Source organism: Capsicum annuum, chromosome 3 (genome assembly GCF_002878395.1).
Source record: "Capsicum annuum cultivar UCD-10X-F1 chromosome 3, UCD10Xv1.1, whole genome shotgun sequence".
NCBI classification, from domain to species: domain Eukaryota; kingdom Viridiplantae; phylum Streptophyta; class Magnoliopsida; order Solanales; family Solanaceae; genus Capsicum; species Capsicum annuum.
Window position 1 is genome coordinate 159,292,695 of NC_061113.1, and position 13,763 is coordinate 159,306,457.

Consider the following 13,763-nt stretch of genomic DNA (forward strand, 5'->3'; position numbering starts at 1 on the left):
GATGGTAGGAGGTAATACATATGTAGTATCATAACAAACCAAGTTCAATTATTTGTCTATCCAACCTATGCATGTCTCGTGTAGTGATATACAACCGATTATCCATTCGAGTATAGACTACGTTGATATTAGGAGGTGATACTCATGTAGTAATGTACTAAACCAAGTCTTATTATTGATCTATCCAACCTGTGTATATCTTGTGTAGTGATATAGTAGTCAAATATGCACCGATAATTCATCCGAATATAGAATACATAAATGTTAGGAGGTAATACTCGTGTAAAAATCAATATTACTCATCTCTTCTTAATTCTTAATACTCTTCTTTTCAGAGTGAGTTCTATTATAACACGTCCAAACAACTTTCATTACATCTGTTAGTAGAAGTATCAAACGCACTTCCTCTTAAAACTATTGGTATGCTGTTATCACACAGGTCACAATTTGAAGCTCGAATATTGTCACTGCAAAGAGCCAACCATACAAGAAAAACAATTACTTCGTTAAATAAGAGAAGCAAAAAGAGAAAAAGATGTGGCATCAGACATCAGCAAGTCAATTTTTTATTTTTTATTTTTTAAAAAAGGATATGGATTCTGGCCATTTAGCAACCTGGCATCTATTTATCAGGAAACAATTGTTCAAAATTTAATCCATTGTCATCTTCCACCAGACAAATCAACGGCATCCTGATTAAAGAATGAATCTTCTCCCCAATCAAATCGTCTCTGAAGTCTCTCATATTCTTGCCTACGGTTCTCTTCAACGTGCTGCCACTCTTCCCATCTCTCAGCAAGCCCTTCTCCTTCCAGTATTCTTACCACCTCAGACATTGCTGGACGGTCCTCTGGTGATACCTGAGTGCACAGCAATGCCACCTGAATCATCATCTCCACTTCATCCATGCCGTAGCTCTTATTCAAGTTCCGGTCTACAATTGCATCCAGTCTTTTCTCTCTTTGAAGTTTATTGACCTTCAAGATGATAAATGTCCTTTTACTAACTAATACTACATAAAGGTCCTACGACGCTTAAAAATTAATCATGTAAAGTTCTCTCTTTTTTTTTTTTTTTTTGGAAACTGGTAACTTTCATGTAAAGTTATAAGAGAGGCTATGAGACATCAACATTTTTGGGAAAAATGATTTACCATCGAGTCATATTTCTTCTGCCAAAAAGGCTCAATAATTAAGACCTAGCTCATATTCAGAGCATTCGTATCCTGGTGCCACGAGAAAAATAATAATTGTTTGCGCCATTTCAATAAGAACAGAAATATAGCAGCATCACCAATAGGAAAAAAAATAAACGACAGTATATTATCCAGGAGGATCTCATGCAAAGGACAAATGTGTCATTCCAACAGACTATAAGAGAAAAAAAAGTTTGGTAAGGATAGATTATAGATATATGAAAAGTTTAATGCAATAATTGGATACACATTTGGAATTATATAAAGATCATTGAGTTATGTACACTCACATGGTCAAGCAACAAGACATCGTCTTCTTCTTCTAGACGTGAGAAGTCTATTGCACGTTGGCCGGTTACAATTTCCAAAAGCATGATTCCATAGCCAAAAACGTCAGTTTTCTCTGATGATTTGCCAGTGGATAAGTATTCAGGAGCTATATGGCCCATTGTACCACGAACTTGAGTTGTCACATTGGTTTTCTTAACGTCTACTAGCTTTGCCAGGCCAAAATCACCAACTACAGCTTCAAAATCTTCATCTAGTAATACATTAGCTGCTTTAACATCACGGTGAATAATCTTCGGATTACAGTGCTCATGTAGGTATTCAAGACCACGTGCAGTACCCAGTGCCACACTCTTCCTAGTTGGCCAATTCAAAACAGACTCCCCAATTTTAAGTTCTGCAAGCCATTAAAAACTAAAAAACTTAAATAAGATGCCACTGAAAACTACTAATAGATATCAACTCTAGCAGAGAACTCCTGAAATCTTAAGCTTCACTAACTACTTCATGTAACACCTTCCAGTTCACTTGAGGATTTCAACAACCAACTCCTAAAGGGAGAATCAATCAATGAGGCAAATCTTGTTTTGGTAGAAAACACTGCACAAGAATTAATTTCTGCAGTCACGTATCTCTTTCTTATCATGTTCTCTGATACCAACTTAATTTAAATACATCTTTTAATGAGTTCTTTTTAAAACTGAATACACCTATTAATAATCAATGAGGTACGATTTGACTGTTGCTCTTGATGACCAAACAAAATTGCAATCTCCAAAGACTCAACACCTTTAATGAATATCAGAAAATACTTCTACAGCATCTATGCAGTAATCTACTTAAGTCTGCTCAGAACTTGTCTTGTCCTACCATATTCCGGGGGGAAAAGGAACCATGCAAAATGTAGTCATGGTAATGCAATCCTGAGACATTAAACTTCCAACACTTCATTCAAAGTCGAAAGATTCTTTTTGAGAAGGAAAAGAATAAGATTCTCAAGTATGAGAACACAAATTAAAGGGTAGATGCTTCTGCCAATTAAACTATACATGGTAGCTCTATAAGCACACCCCTCAAACTTGATGCCATGTACAAATTCCTTTACTAGAATTAGAATCAACAGTTCTATGGAGTGGTGATTAGACCGACGTTGCTATATGGGATCGAGTGTTGGCCAGTCAGAAACTGCATCTTCAGAAGATGAATGTTGCAGAGATGAGAATGTTGAGATGAATATGTGGACATACTAGGTGTAATAGCATCGGGAATGAGGTTATTCGAGATAAGGTGGGAGTGGCCTCCATGGTGGACAAGATGAGGGAAGCGAGATTGAGATGATTTGGACATGTGATGAGGCGAGGTTTAGAGGTGTGAGAGGTTGGATATAGTAGGTACAAAGAGGGGAAGAGCTAGGCCAAAAAAGTATTGGGTGAGGTGATTAGGCAGGACATGGAGCATATCCCGGTTACCGAAGACATCAACTTAGATAAGGGGGTGTGGAGGACGCGTAATAGAGTAGAAGGTTAGTCGGGTAGGAGTGTTGTTGGGCACCGTATGGTCGCTTAGGGTTTAGCTGAAGATATCTATCATTGTTGTTGTTTATTGTGTTTCTATTACGGCACTATTTTGTGGCTGATTATTGTTTTTCCGGTAGATTTTACATTTTTCCATAGTTAGTTGTCATATTTTCTTCATTGTTTTCTATACCTGAATTTGCTACACTTGAGCCTCTCTACCTCCCCGAGGTAATGGTAAGGTGTAGACTTTACCCTCCACATACCTCACTTGTGGAATTTTAATGGGTATGGTGTTGTTGTGAAGAATCAGCAGTTACATAGTACTTTAATAGTCAATTTAGACCGTACAAGGAAAAATGCACGCTTTTTTCACAGATGGAGAAGAAAAATGGCATGTCATCATTTACAACAAAGCCGACAAAAAAAAATATGCGCTGCAGGCGATATAAGAAAAATGAAATGATCTAATGATGACATACGGTAAATTAGATGAAACGGGAACAGTAAGAGAAAATAGCATTCTCAGGATGTAAAATAAAGTATAATGAATAAAAGCACTGATGTGAAGAAACAATACCTCGTAGGCGATAAGCAACACTTAGATTCTGCATATATGGGTATACAAGTAGACGTTCAGTTGGTGTGGTGCAAAATCCTATGAGCCGTAAGAGATTCCTATGAACAGCCACGCTTATCATCTCAACTTCTCGCTGAAATGCAGCATCTCCCCCAGGACTCTCGTAATCAGTTAACCGTTTCACGGCAACTTTAATGCCGTCATTGAGCACTCCTTTATAGACCTTGCCAAAGCCCCCCTGTCCAAGAACATTCTTTTCACTAAAGTTATCAGTAGCAAGCTGCAATTCTCTCCATGAAAATCTTCTCAATTGACCAAATGGAATTCGTCGATCAACCTCGCCTGAGTTCGCCAAATAAAACACAAAATATAATATCATAATATACTCAAAGGAATCACACCATCTTGAAGGTAAATTTAAACAAAGTACTGGTGAATAAGATATAAGCTCACTATCTTAAGAGTTAAGATGGTATTACGATATATAACAATGCATGGCCAGAATACCCTTCTTCCCTTACCAAGAATAACAAGTACATTAAACTGATGAATTATTGTCAATAACATGCGACACAAACCTACAACGTCAACAAAGATTTCACGTCGATAGCCTTTGTGCCTTCTCCTCCAGAACAATAACACAGATCCTCCAAGAAGGAGAATTCCAAGAAATCCGAAAGCAATACCAACTATGAGACCAGTCTTTGGTTTACTAGAAGAACCTGCAAGAAATTCAACTTTAGAATTTGGCCGTCCAGAAAGTTGAACAAGGGCATATGTTAAATGATGCTTTCTTCACTAAAGGAATATTAATATATTGGATAAGTAATCAACAGCTTTATCGACTTCAAAACTTTCTGAGGTGTAGCCCCATAAGGAAGGAGAATGAGCATGATGATTAACGGAAAGGAAGAGAAGAAAAGGGGGCGAGAGATATAATAAGGAGATCAACAATAATTTACTCATCAGTCATCAAAATTTGTTCCAAGCAAAGTAATTATGGACTCTATTATAGATGGGGGAATCCAAATATCTACAACTCTTATAATTATTAAAATTCTCTCAACCTATAATATGATATTATCTCTAGAAAAATATATAGAACCTCAGCTTTAACTAAAAGATGACGACGATAAATCAACAGTAAAGCTAGTAAATAATGCAATATTTTTCAGCTACATCATTCTTCCTCTGTTGAGAACGATTGAACACCTAGGAGTGAGAGAATATTACAACTCTCCAAGATTAGTACTAATGGAAAGAAACTAATCCTTTTTAGTACAGGCAGCACTATGAGGTGCTGGATTCTTCCATCCATTAAATAAGATACCAGTATAAACAACCAATTCAACACAAACATATCCCACAACCAATGGCAAGTATAACTCTAAATAACAGTAAACGCTTTAATCTTGATCAACGTCTTGTATACAAGGAGCAAATAGCACCAGGAAAAGGGAGAAGGGACTAAGAAAGAATTGAAAGGGAAAAAATCAAGAAAACATAGATGATGCATTAAGGAAAATAATAGAGTCTATTCATTAAGTGTCGTTCCAAACAAAGTACAGAATTTTCCTATATATGGAATGTGAAACCCTAGACAAACTAGACCTCTTGAAAATACTAAAGGTTTTTCTCTAACAAAGTAAACTACAAGATAAAACCTCCTTTCTAGCTAAAAGATAATAACAAATAAAATCAAGGCAATGGTAATAATTTCAAAATCTCAGCTACATCACCTTCATTCTGCCAGAATACAGAGAAGCATGAAGCAGACACAGTTCAAAAATTCACATATTTGCTAGTATAACTTACCTCCACTGTCAGATTCACAATGATGAGTGAGATTTAAGCCACAATTCAAATGATTCCCTGTAAAACTAGAATAACCAAATGAAGTTATACTAACATTAAAGATTATGCATTAGTAGATTAGGCAAAAAGTAAGTAGCCTTGATCTACTGTCAAAAGTAAAAACTGTAACCATGGTGTACTTGTATTTTGGAACTTGGAACAACTGTTCAGGAACTTGGCCAGTAAGACCATTGGAACCAAGCTGACTGCAAACCGGAATCAGAGAATCAAGTCAAACATTAAAAGATAGAGGTAACAGGTAAAGGATCACTGAAGTCTGAAGTAGACATCCCAAAAAAGAAGATGTATTATTCTCCTATTCAGGAAAGTAATTTATATATGGAATAAAGAAAATGCAAGATAAATAATTTACAGGTTCATCAAGTTGGGAAGACCCGAAAGTGACTGAGGGACTATCCCTGTGAGATTGTTTCGACTCAAAAACCTGCTCAATGGAATAACATAGTTCACACCTATCGCAATCACCAAGTAAACTAAGTGCCCATTTGGATTGGCTTTTGCCTTTTTGCTCATTTTAGCATTTTAGCTTAAAACTAAGTGCTAATAAGCACTTTTTAAATTTACTCAAACACTCCAAAAGTGCTTAAAAGCACATAAAATAAGCCAATCCAAACAGGCTCTTAGTTCTATCAACAGATGATTAAATGAAATAATATGACTTACAGAGACTGAAGCTTTTTAAGATTGCCCAGAGAAGCTGGTATTTCTCCAGAAAGAAGGTTATTTTCTAGATCCAACATCGTCAAGCTTGTTAAATTTCCCATCTCTTGGGGAATTTTACCAGTTATACCATTTCCTTGCAAGGAGCTGCAGGGTGTGTATACGACATGGTCAGCTAGGTTAGTATCAGAAAACAAGAAATCCCAAAAATTTTAGTCTTAGATCTAACAATTTTGAGCTCAACAACACATTCACCAGTCAAAATTCCTCAGGAGCTTACATCAAAGAAAAATGTGCCCTTCCATATAGTTATGCATTCAAATTATTGATCTGAAAAATATTCAAGTCCAATACTAAAATAGGGCTCTTAGGAATAGACAAAGTGCAAAGACCAATGCGACAAAAAGACTGCTCAGAAAACAAAATATATATATATATATATATATATAAAGCCACCGGTACTGAGGATCAATCTTGTATAGTTCACATTTCTTGTCTTCGTGAAATGGATTAGGTTGCTCTTTGACCAAAGGAACCAGCAGTCGAAGTGCAGAGACACCACCAGTTATCACAAGAAAAAAGGCAGCCACCCGAACAGAGACTCCCATTTTCTATATCAGTTCATATAACTTCGACTTCTCTTAAAGCTTTTTGCCTTTGTGAAATGGCCAAATATTTCTCCTTGTCCATGACACCACAATATGCAGGTACTTTTGTCTTTCTTTTTACCCCCTTCCAATAAGTGAAGCTACCTTGAAATTATTATTCATCATGTTCTCAACTTTTAGTTAAAATCTGATAATTTGAAGGGATTTTTGTTCTTGTGCAATGCCATGGCATCAAACTTATATATTTATTAGAAACAGCAAAAAATAGCATCTAGAAAATTACATGTGCTCAGCATTCAAGCCAACATTCTGTCAATAATTACTCGACCCTAGTACTTTATACGTACAGCGTATTCATATTCTTTAGAACACCTATTCTGGGAGCTAATGTGCCCGAAAATCCCATACTTGATAATGACCTGCAAACAAAGATTCAGACACTATCAAAATCAACATCCAGGAAAGGAAGTTGACCAACCAAAGATTAACCTTTTTATAGCATAAAAGCTTTAACATTATATTATGTATGCACATAGTGATTCTAATGGCTCTAACAATAGAACTTACACCATCACGACATTGCCTTTATCATCACAAGTGATTTTGGACCAAGTGCAAGGACTAACGTGATTCTGGTTCCAATCAGCAAGTTGATCAGTTGAAGCATTTAGTGAGTTCTTCAATGCGAACAGTGCATCTCCTAAAATAGGCCAGATTATAAAGAATCAAACGTCACCCTACTTTATTAGGAGAATAAAGACAACATTTCATCGACAGAAGCTAGTCACATCCAAATTTCTCTTTATCCATTTGAGAAGAAAAATAAAAACAAAGTTAGTTTGATGAAGTAAAACTGGCAGAATCATGTACCTTGCCCATCAGGTAAGACAAATGAATGGAGACACGCTAATATCACAATTATAAAGAAAAGCTCCATCTTTCGGATATTGCACTTTATGTCAAGTATTCTTTGTTGCAATTTATCACTGTGACATAAGACACCATCTTCCATGAACAGGTGTCTACAAAACATTAAGGTAATAAGGGGAAATTGGTTAAAATTGAAAGGCAACCTACCTACCAGTTCTGGAAGAATAAAAGTATCAGATCCTCATAGACAAAATAGCTGAATCTTCAGAAAAACGCTAACCAAGACGTGACCATTGTTTGACCATAACAATAACTATGCCTCAGTGCCAAAAATCCTCAGCGACCTTATCAAATAGAAAAAAAACATCTACACATTCTCAGATCCTAATATAGTTCTCAAACTCAAAATCAGTCAGTCTAAGGTCGAGGTAAGGTCTGTTAGGATATACTATAAACCATGCGGTTTTGATGTAGTATTATTTATTGAACGATTACATATTTATTTATTTATTCAATTCAGTAAATCGTTACATTAAATACATCATGTCATATATGTGTCCTCAACTTATATAGTAGATGATTTGGTGTATAGAGTTTAGCTTATACACCGAAGATTAAATCATCGGTTCTTATAAGTTAAAAGTTATAGTCACAATCGCACTTTTTATGTACAAACCATCAGAATGATTGTAGCATGAGATTAAATGTAATTTATCTTGATTACGAGAATGGTTTAGTTCTAACGTCTCGTGCTAGTGCATTTTGTATGTATTGAACAAGACCGCGTAGAATAGTTCGTTTAGACTGAATGATAAAAACAGGTTCTCTAAACTATTAAATGTATATAACTATTATGATCTGTATATATTATTTATCATTTTGATTTATTAAAAGGTGAGATTCTGAGATGGGCCAATATTCCTGGTAGATACGCCTTTTATGAGAAGCTTATAAGTTTTCATTTGTAAACTCAGTCGGTGGATTTATGAATTCAATATGAAATAAGTTAGCATTGCTCTAAAGAAAATTAACCATTATATTAAATTCGTCAGTAATTTAATTTATTAATTAGTATTTGTAATCTTAACATGGAAAATTAAATAAGTGTGTAATGAAAAATTTCAAAATAAAAATAGAGGAGTGCAATTACGAAATTTTAGTAGAATAATTTGTAATTTATTATGGTAAGAATAATTCAAATTATTGTTATGAATTATCTATAATCTATAATATATTAAAAGTGTAAAAGGCCTTAAAAATGTTGTTTGAACTTTTTGCCCTTCATTAAAAGTGTTCGCTTTAGACAAAATCGTCTTTTTGCATTTCTCTTATTATTTTAATAATATTAATTAAATAAAAAACTTCCCTCACAAAAATAGGATACCTTTCCTCCCAAAAAAACTAATCACTCCTAACTAAAAGAGGACAACACAAAACCCCAAATCTAAATATCCAAAATAATTTTGAAAAATATAATCCCTTCTTGTCCCAACGTGAAACTCAAATTTAAAAAACGAAAACAAACTTTTCCATCTTTCTGACGCTTCTTGCCAGATTTTAAAAAAACTAAAAAATATTTCCATCTTTTCTATTTGTTCTTAACGTGAAACCCAAACTATTAAAATACGTTTATTTAAAAAATTCCACCTTTTCTATTTGTTTAAAAAACGAAAACAAACTTTTCCATCTTTCTACGCTTCTTGCCAAATTTAAAAACAAAAATATTTCTATTTTTTCTATTTGTTCTTTCTGACGCCATCAAAACCTTTTCTATACAAAATAGGATCAAAACAACTCTTATCCCATGTAAAACAGGTATCTTTTACCAACTTCTATAAAATTCATGTTGATTTCGCTTTTTTACTGTCCGCACCATATTTTTTTTTTTCATCCACAATTGCTCTCAATTTTGTCTCTTCTCCAGATTCCTTCTCTTTTTTCAGTTCTCTTCGTCAATTCACTTTAGCTTCTTTGTCGATTGTTGTTTGCTCATTAATGATTTAAACATAATATTAATTGCTATGCCAGCAATTTAGCTTATATTCGTAATTGATCTAATTGGAATTATTAGTTGAATTTAAGTTCTTATTGATTTAATTTGTATTGTTTGTTGTATTTATTAAATATACGAAGACAACTCACATATTCAGGTACAATCTACTTAACTCGTCAGTTATCTTCATTCTAAGTCATGCATTAATGCTATTCTAACTTTTTTTTTTGACTACTATGGCAACGGATGCAATTACCGAAGTTGTTCCAATTAGTGCATTGAAGCCATCTGATCGCATGTCCATAATAAAAATGTTGATCATAGGAAGTGCCCAATAAAAGAATATAATAAAGAAACGACCGGTACTCGAAAGTTTCTTAAGTTAGTTGATGAAAAGGTAAGAATTTTTCTTTTCTTACTTCGTCTTTGATTTTCTTTTTCGCATTTATTTTTCATCTATTAAAATTAACACCTCTACAATATTTTAGGGCACAAAACTTGGTGCTATACTTTTCAACGATTCAATCAAAAAATGGGCAACATTATTAGAATAAGGCAAGTTTTGCTATATTATGAACAACCACATTACTCCTGCCAATCCTAATTTTCTATCCGTCAACAAGAAAATCAAGATCATCGACGGCACCATTGTTCAAGAATGCAGAGGTCTTTTTACTACTGTTGCTTTTTCAAACAATTTTGTTTCGTTTGAAGATGAACAATTGCAATCGATGGGAAAAACTTTGGGCAATTTCCTTTCTTTATTCAAATAATCCACCAATTTATATAAACACAATATTTGCTCCTATTTACCTAACCTTATTCACTTAATCATGTATAATTATTATTTTTTTTAGATATTTTTAAAATATTTGTGCGTTCTAAGCTCTTCACAAGAGGAAAAAATCGAGGAGAGATAGTACTTATGAATGAAAAGTAAGTAGAGCTTCGTTTGTTAGTAAAAACCGTGAAGAAAGGCTATTTTTTTCAAAATTCTTCTTTTATTTAACAAAAGTTGTATGTTCGAACTTTGTTTCACGTCTCCACCTCCAAGAATATATTTTTTTTTATTTAATCTTATTTGTTTGGCTGCAAAATTTAGGTGTGATCGAAAAACTATAATATTATGGGGTGAATCATCAGACATAGATAATGAGTTGCTCCAGAAGTTGTCATGTAGACCCTGCACCATATCAGAACTGTCTAAATCTTTTTGATCTTAAAGAAAAAGGATAAAACGTCCATGCAGCAAAGCATGAGAAAAACATTAGAATAGAAAACAAAGTAAAGATCAAGTCTACCACATCCCAAATAACCATTCCAGGAATTCATGGAATGGGGGAACACAAACCATCAGAACCAAGTCTAAGGTCCTGCTAACCTGAAGCAACTCCTCCAGGCAAGGTACCCAGTCCATAAAAACCATAAGCATTTAAGGATGAGTTCTAGAATGCAGGCCTCATAGCCATTGACCCAGTGTTTTCCTTTACACCACCATTTGCAATGACATTAGAATTTCCATTAGCAGAATCCACATATAACGATGCTATGTTAGCAGATGCTGCAGAGGTGGTGATCTCAGCTTTTGGCAGGGAAGCTGGAGTAGAGTTTGATGTACTGGTTGGGGGGTGATACAGGATTGATTACGAACACACAAAAACAGCCAACAACACAAGGCAAATCGAGAATAAGATGGAAATTCGCCCTCGACAGCAACACACAAATACCGTGAACAAGAACAAGAAACAAAAACACAAAAATGCAATAAAAATAAAAGATGGGTAAGATGACCTAAGATCTTACGATACAAGGAAAATCGATATGTGTATCAAACGTAAAGACCCTCAACGTCGTAATAATCAAACACCAATCTTCTTACGGTGACTGCTAAGGGAATCAACTCCGCTTACAACCATCGTTTCTAAGCAAAAAATCAATATTAGCTTTTCCAAGCCCTACACTAAGATACACTCTCAAAGAGAGAAGACTTTCTATGTTCTTCAAATATCCATAATCAACTAAAGAGCAAATGACTTAATAAAAGACTATTTATAGGCTATTACAAATGAAAGGTAAAATGACTACAACACCTTTAATGAGAGGGGCTGTCATGAGGTGTTTGGAATCAACATGTGTAATCACTAAAATGCCCTTAACGAATTCCAACACTCTAAAGGCGCCTTCTTCAAGCTCCAAAGCCGTGGGTTCAAATTGTTTTCATAATAGGGAGCCACAGTAATTAATTTTGTGGTTCCTACAGTGTCCATATTATACTAGAACTCGGAATTTTATTTTATATGGGAAAAAGAGAAGTCACCGTATGTCCTTGTTCAAGTAGAAATAGGCGTATGTTTTTCCTTCCTCCTTGACTAGGAGAGTGTCTCTATAAATAGGATTCCACTAGCCTAAAAAATTAATTAAGTATTCTATCCAGTACTTGTCCACCCAAGTATTTAGAGAGTTCGACTATGAATTTGGGATCACTATAGAAGATCGCAGATTCGAAGACGAATTTGCTTCAAGATATTTGCTCACGCTTCAAAAGGTATTCTTGATTAATTTTAAGCATCTGTTGCGTGAATTATGTGTTTATGTTGGTTGTCTATATTACATGCAAGTGATCCTGCCTATGTGCTTCCGCTGCATATGCCTGTTTTCCAACAAGGTCTGCATACACTCTAACTCTCCCAAAACACTACTTTGTGGGACTACACTATGTACTCCCTCCATCCCAAATTATCCGTCCCAAATTTCCTAATTTGATTTCTCATTTTACTTGTCTTTTTTCATTAATCAAGAAGAGACAAATTTTTTTTACCATGTTTTACCCTTTGCATTAATTACTTTTTCTTCAAATTAAAATGTAAACATCATTTGATAGGGGTATTATGGTAAACTAGCCATTTTATTAATTATTTTTCTTAATCAATGTGTCATCTCAATTTGGGATGGGTAATTTGGGAAGAAGGGAGTATGTCATTGTTGTTCGAGTAATATAGTTCTCAATCAACAAAATATATCTAAACCATTGGTCCTTTCTACTAGATATGCCAATCATCTCATGAAAATTATTTATTACTTACACTAACAAGCAATTCCTTACTTGATGAAGCTATAAGACAGTAAAGCAATTGAGATATGAATCAGAATAGAAGGGGAAAAAAAGATGGTGAATCACAAGTAGCAATCAACACTCAGCGTCACCAACTGCATTAAAAATAGCAAATTAAATAAATCCAGACACACACACACACAAAATTGCAATAAGGCAACTCCCTTTTCAATCCAAAAAAGAAATAAGGAATTCGGAATTCAATTACTTGACAACAAATTGAAATTTTGATTGTTAATTCTAAAGTAAACAATGAAACCATCATATCGAAAGCTTCATGACACCATTTCTTAGTAATCCAAGAGTTTAAAAAAATAATCTTTTGAAGAAAAGAAAAGAAGAAAGGAAATAGGAAAGTAGCTTACCTTTAAGGATGAAGCAAACTTTTGGTTTAGGGCTCTGAAAATGTGAAAGAATACGTACTAGTTTGAATGGAGGCAAATCTTTCTGCCTTTTCCCACTTTATTGATTCTTCCACTCATATCAGCAACTAAAAGAAAACAAGAAAAACACTATTATTACACGAGAAGTCTTCTCTTTTGCTGTGTCAACTCCTAACAGTCAAACTGGAAGTGGACCCCATCCCAGTTGCGTTCCTCTTTCGAACTGTCGAGTTGGAATTTGGAAAGCTCCAATAATCATCATTTAAAAGAAACTAAGTAAATAATTTTTAAAAAAAATTGTATTTAGCAAGTGAAAGTCCGGAAAAGTAGTCTCGGACAGTTTTGGGACAATTGAAAAAATATTTCAAGATCAGATTTTTAAAATATGAGCAAATATTATGATCAAATAAATATTTACAGATATATTTTTAAAATTTAATCCAGACTGTGTTAAGACATTGTGATGAATAGTTAACATTTTGTCCAATATTTGTTCAAGGAATAAATAAAAACTTTTGCTACTCCTATAACTTTAGAATAGACCAAATTCTAAATAAAATTAAGATTGAGAAAAAGATGGTCAATTTTATAACATTACGATGTTAACTGACATTATCCAAATGAGATTACACATTAATCTCTAGGGTGGTTAAGAAAAGACAATTCCAAGGATAAAAATGAATAA

The 13,763-nt window shown here is 34.2% G+C and overlaps 1 protein-coding gene across 7 annotated transcripts; it reads right to left on the reverse strand.

Annotated features, from left to right (window-relative positions):
* Positions 1 to 237: 237 nt before the first annotated feature.
* LOC107856598 (probable LRR receptor-like serine/threonine-protein kinase At5g10290) lies at positions 238 to 13,204 on the reverse strand. Of its 7 annotated transcripts, none has more exons than XM_016701589.2 (13): positions 13,061 to 13,201; positions 7,802 to 7,934; positions 7,591 to 7,706; positions 7,288 to 7,420; positions 7,068 to 7,139; positions 6,116 to 6,259; positions 5,805 to 5,876; positions 5,572 to 5,637; positions 5,393 to 5,457; positions 4,156 to 4,299; positions 3,578 to 3,919; positions 1,486 to 1,880; positions 551 to 977 (listed from the first exon to the last, which is right to left on the reverse strand). In XM_016701589.2, the coding sequence occupies exons 3-13, from the start codon at positions 7,655 to 7,657 to the stop codon at positions 663 to 665; spliced, it is 1,815 nt and encodes a 604-aa protein (XP_016557075.1). In that variant the 5' UTR covers positions 7,658 to 7,706; positions 7,802 to 7,934; positions 13,061 to 13,201; the 3' UTR covers positions 551 to 662. The 7 variants fall into 7 exon arrangements, with proteins under 7 accessions (XP_016557077.1, XP_016557075.1, XP_016557074.1 ...); XM_016701588.2 differs by having other exon boundaries at positions 7,798 to 7,934; XM_016701591.2 differs by lacking the exons at positions 551 to 977; positions 7,802 to 7,934 and adding an exon at positions 238 to 467 and having other exon boundaries at positions 7,591 to 7,742; positions 13,061 to 13,204.
* Between the last annotated feature and the right edge of the window lie 559 nt (positions 13,205 to 13,763).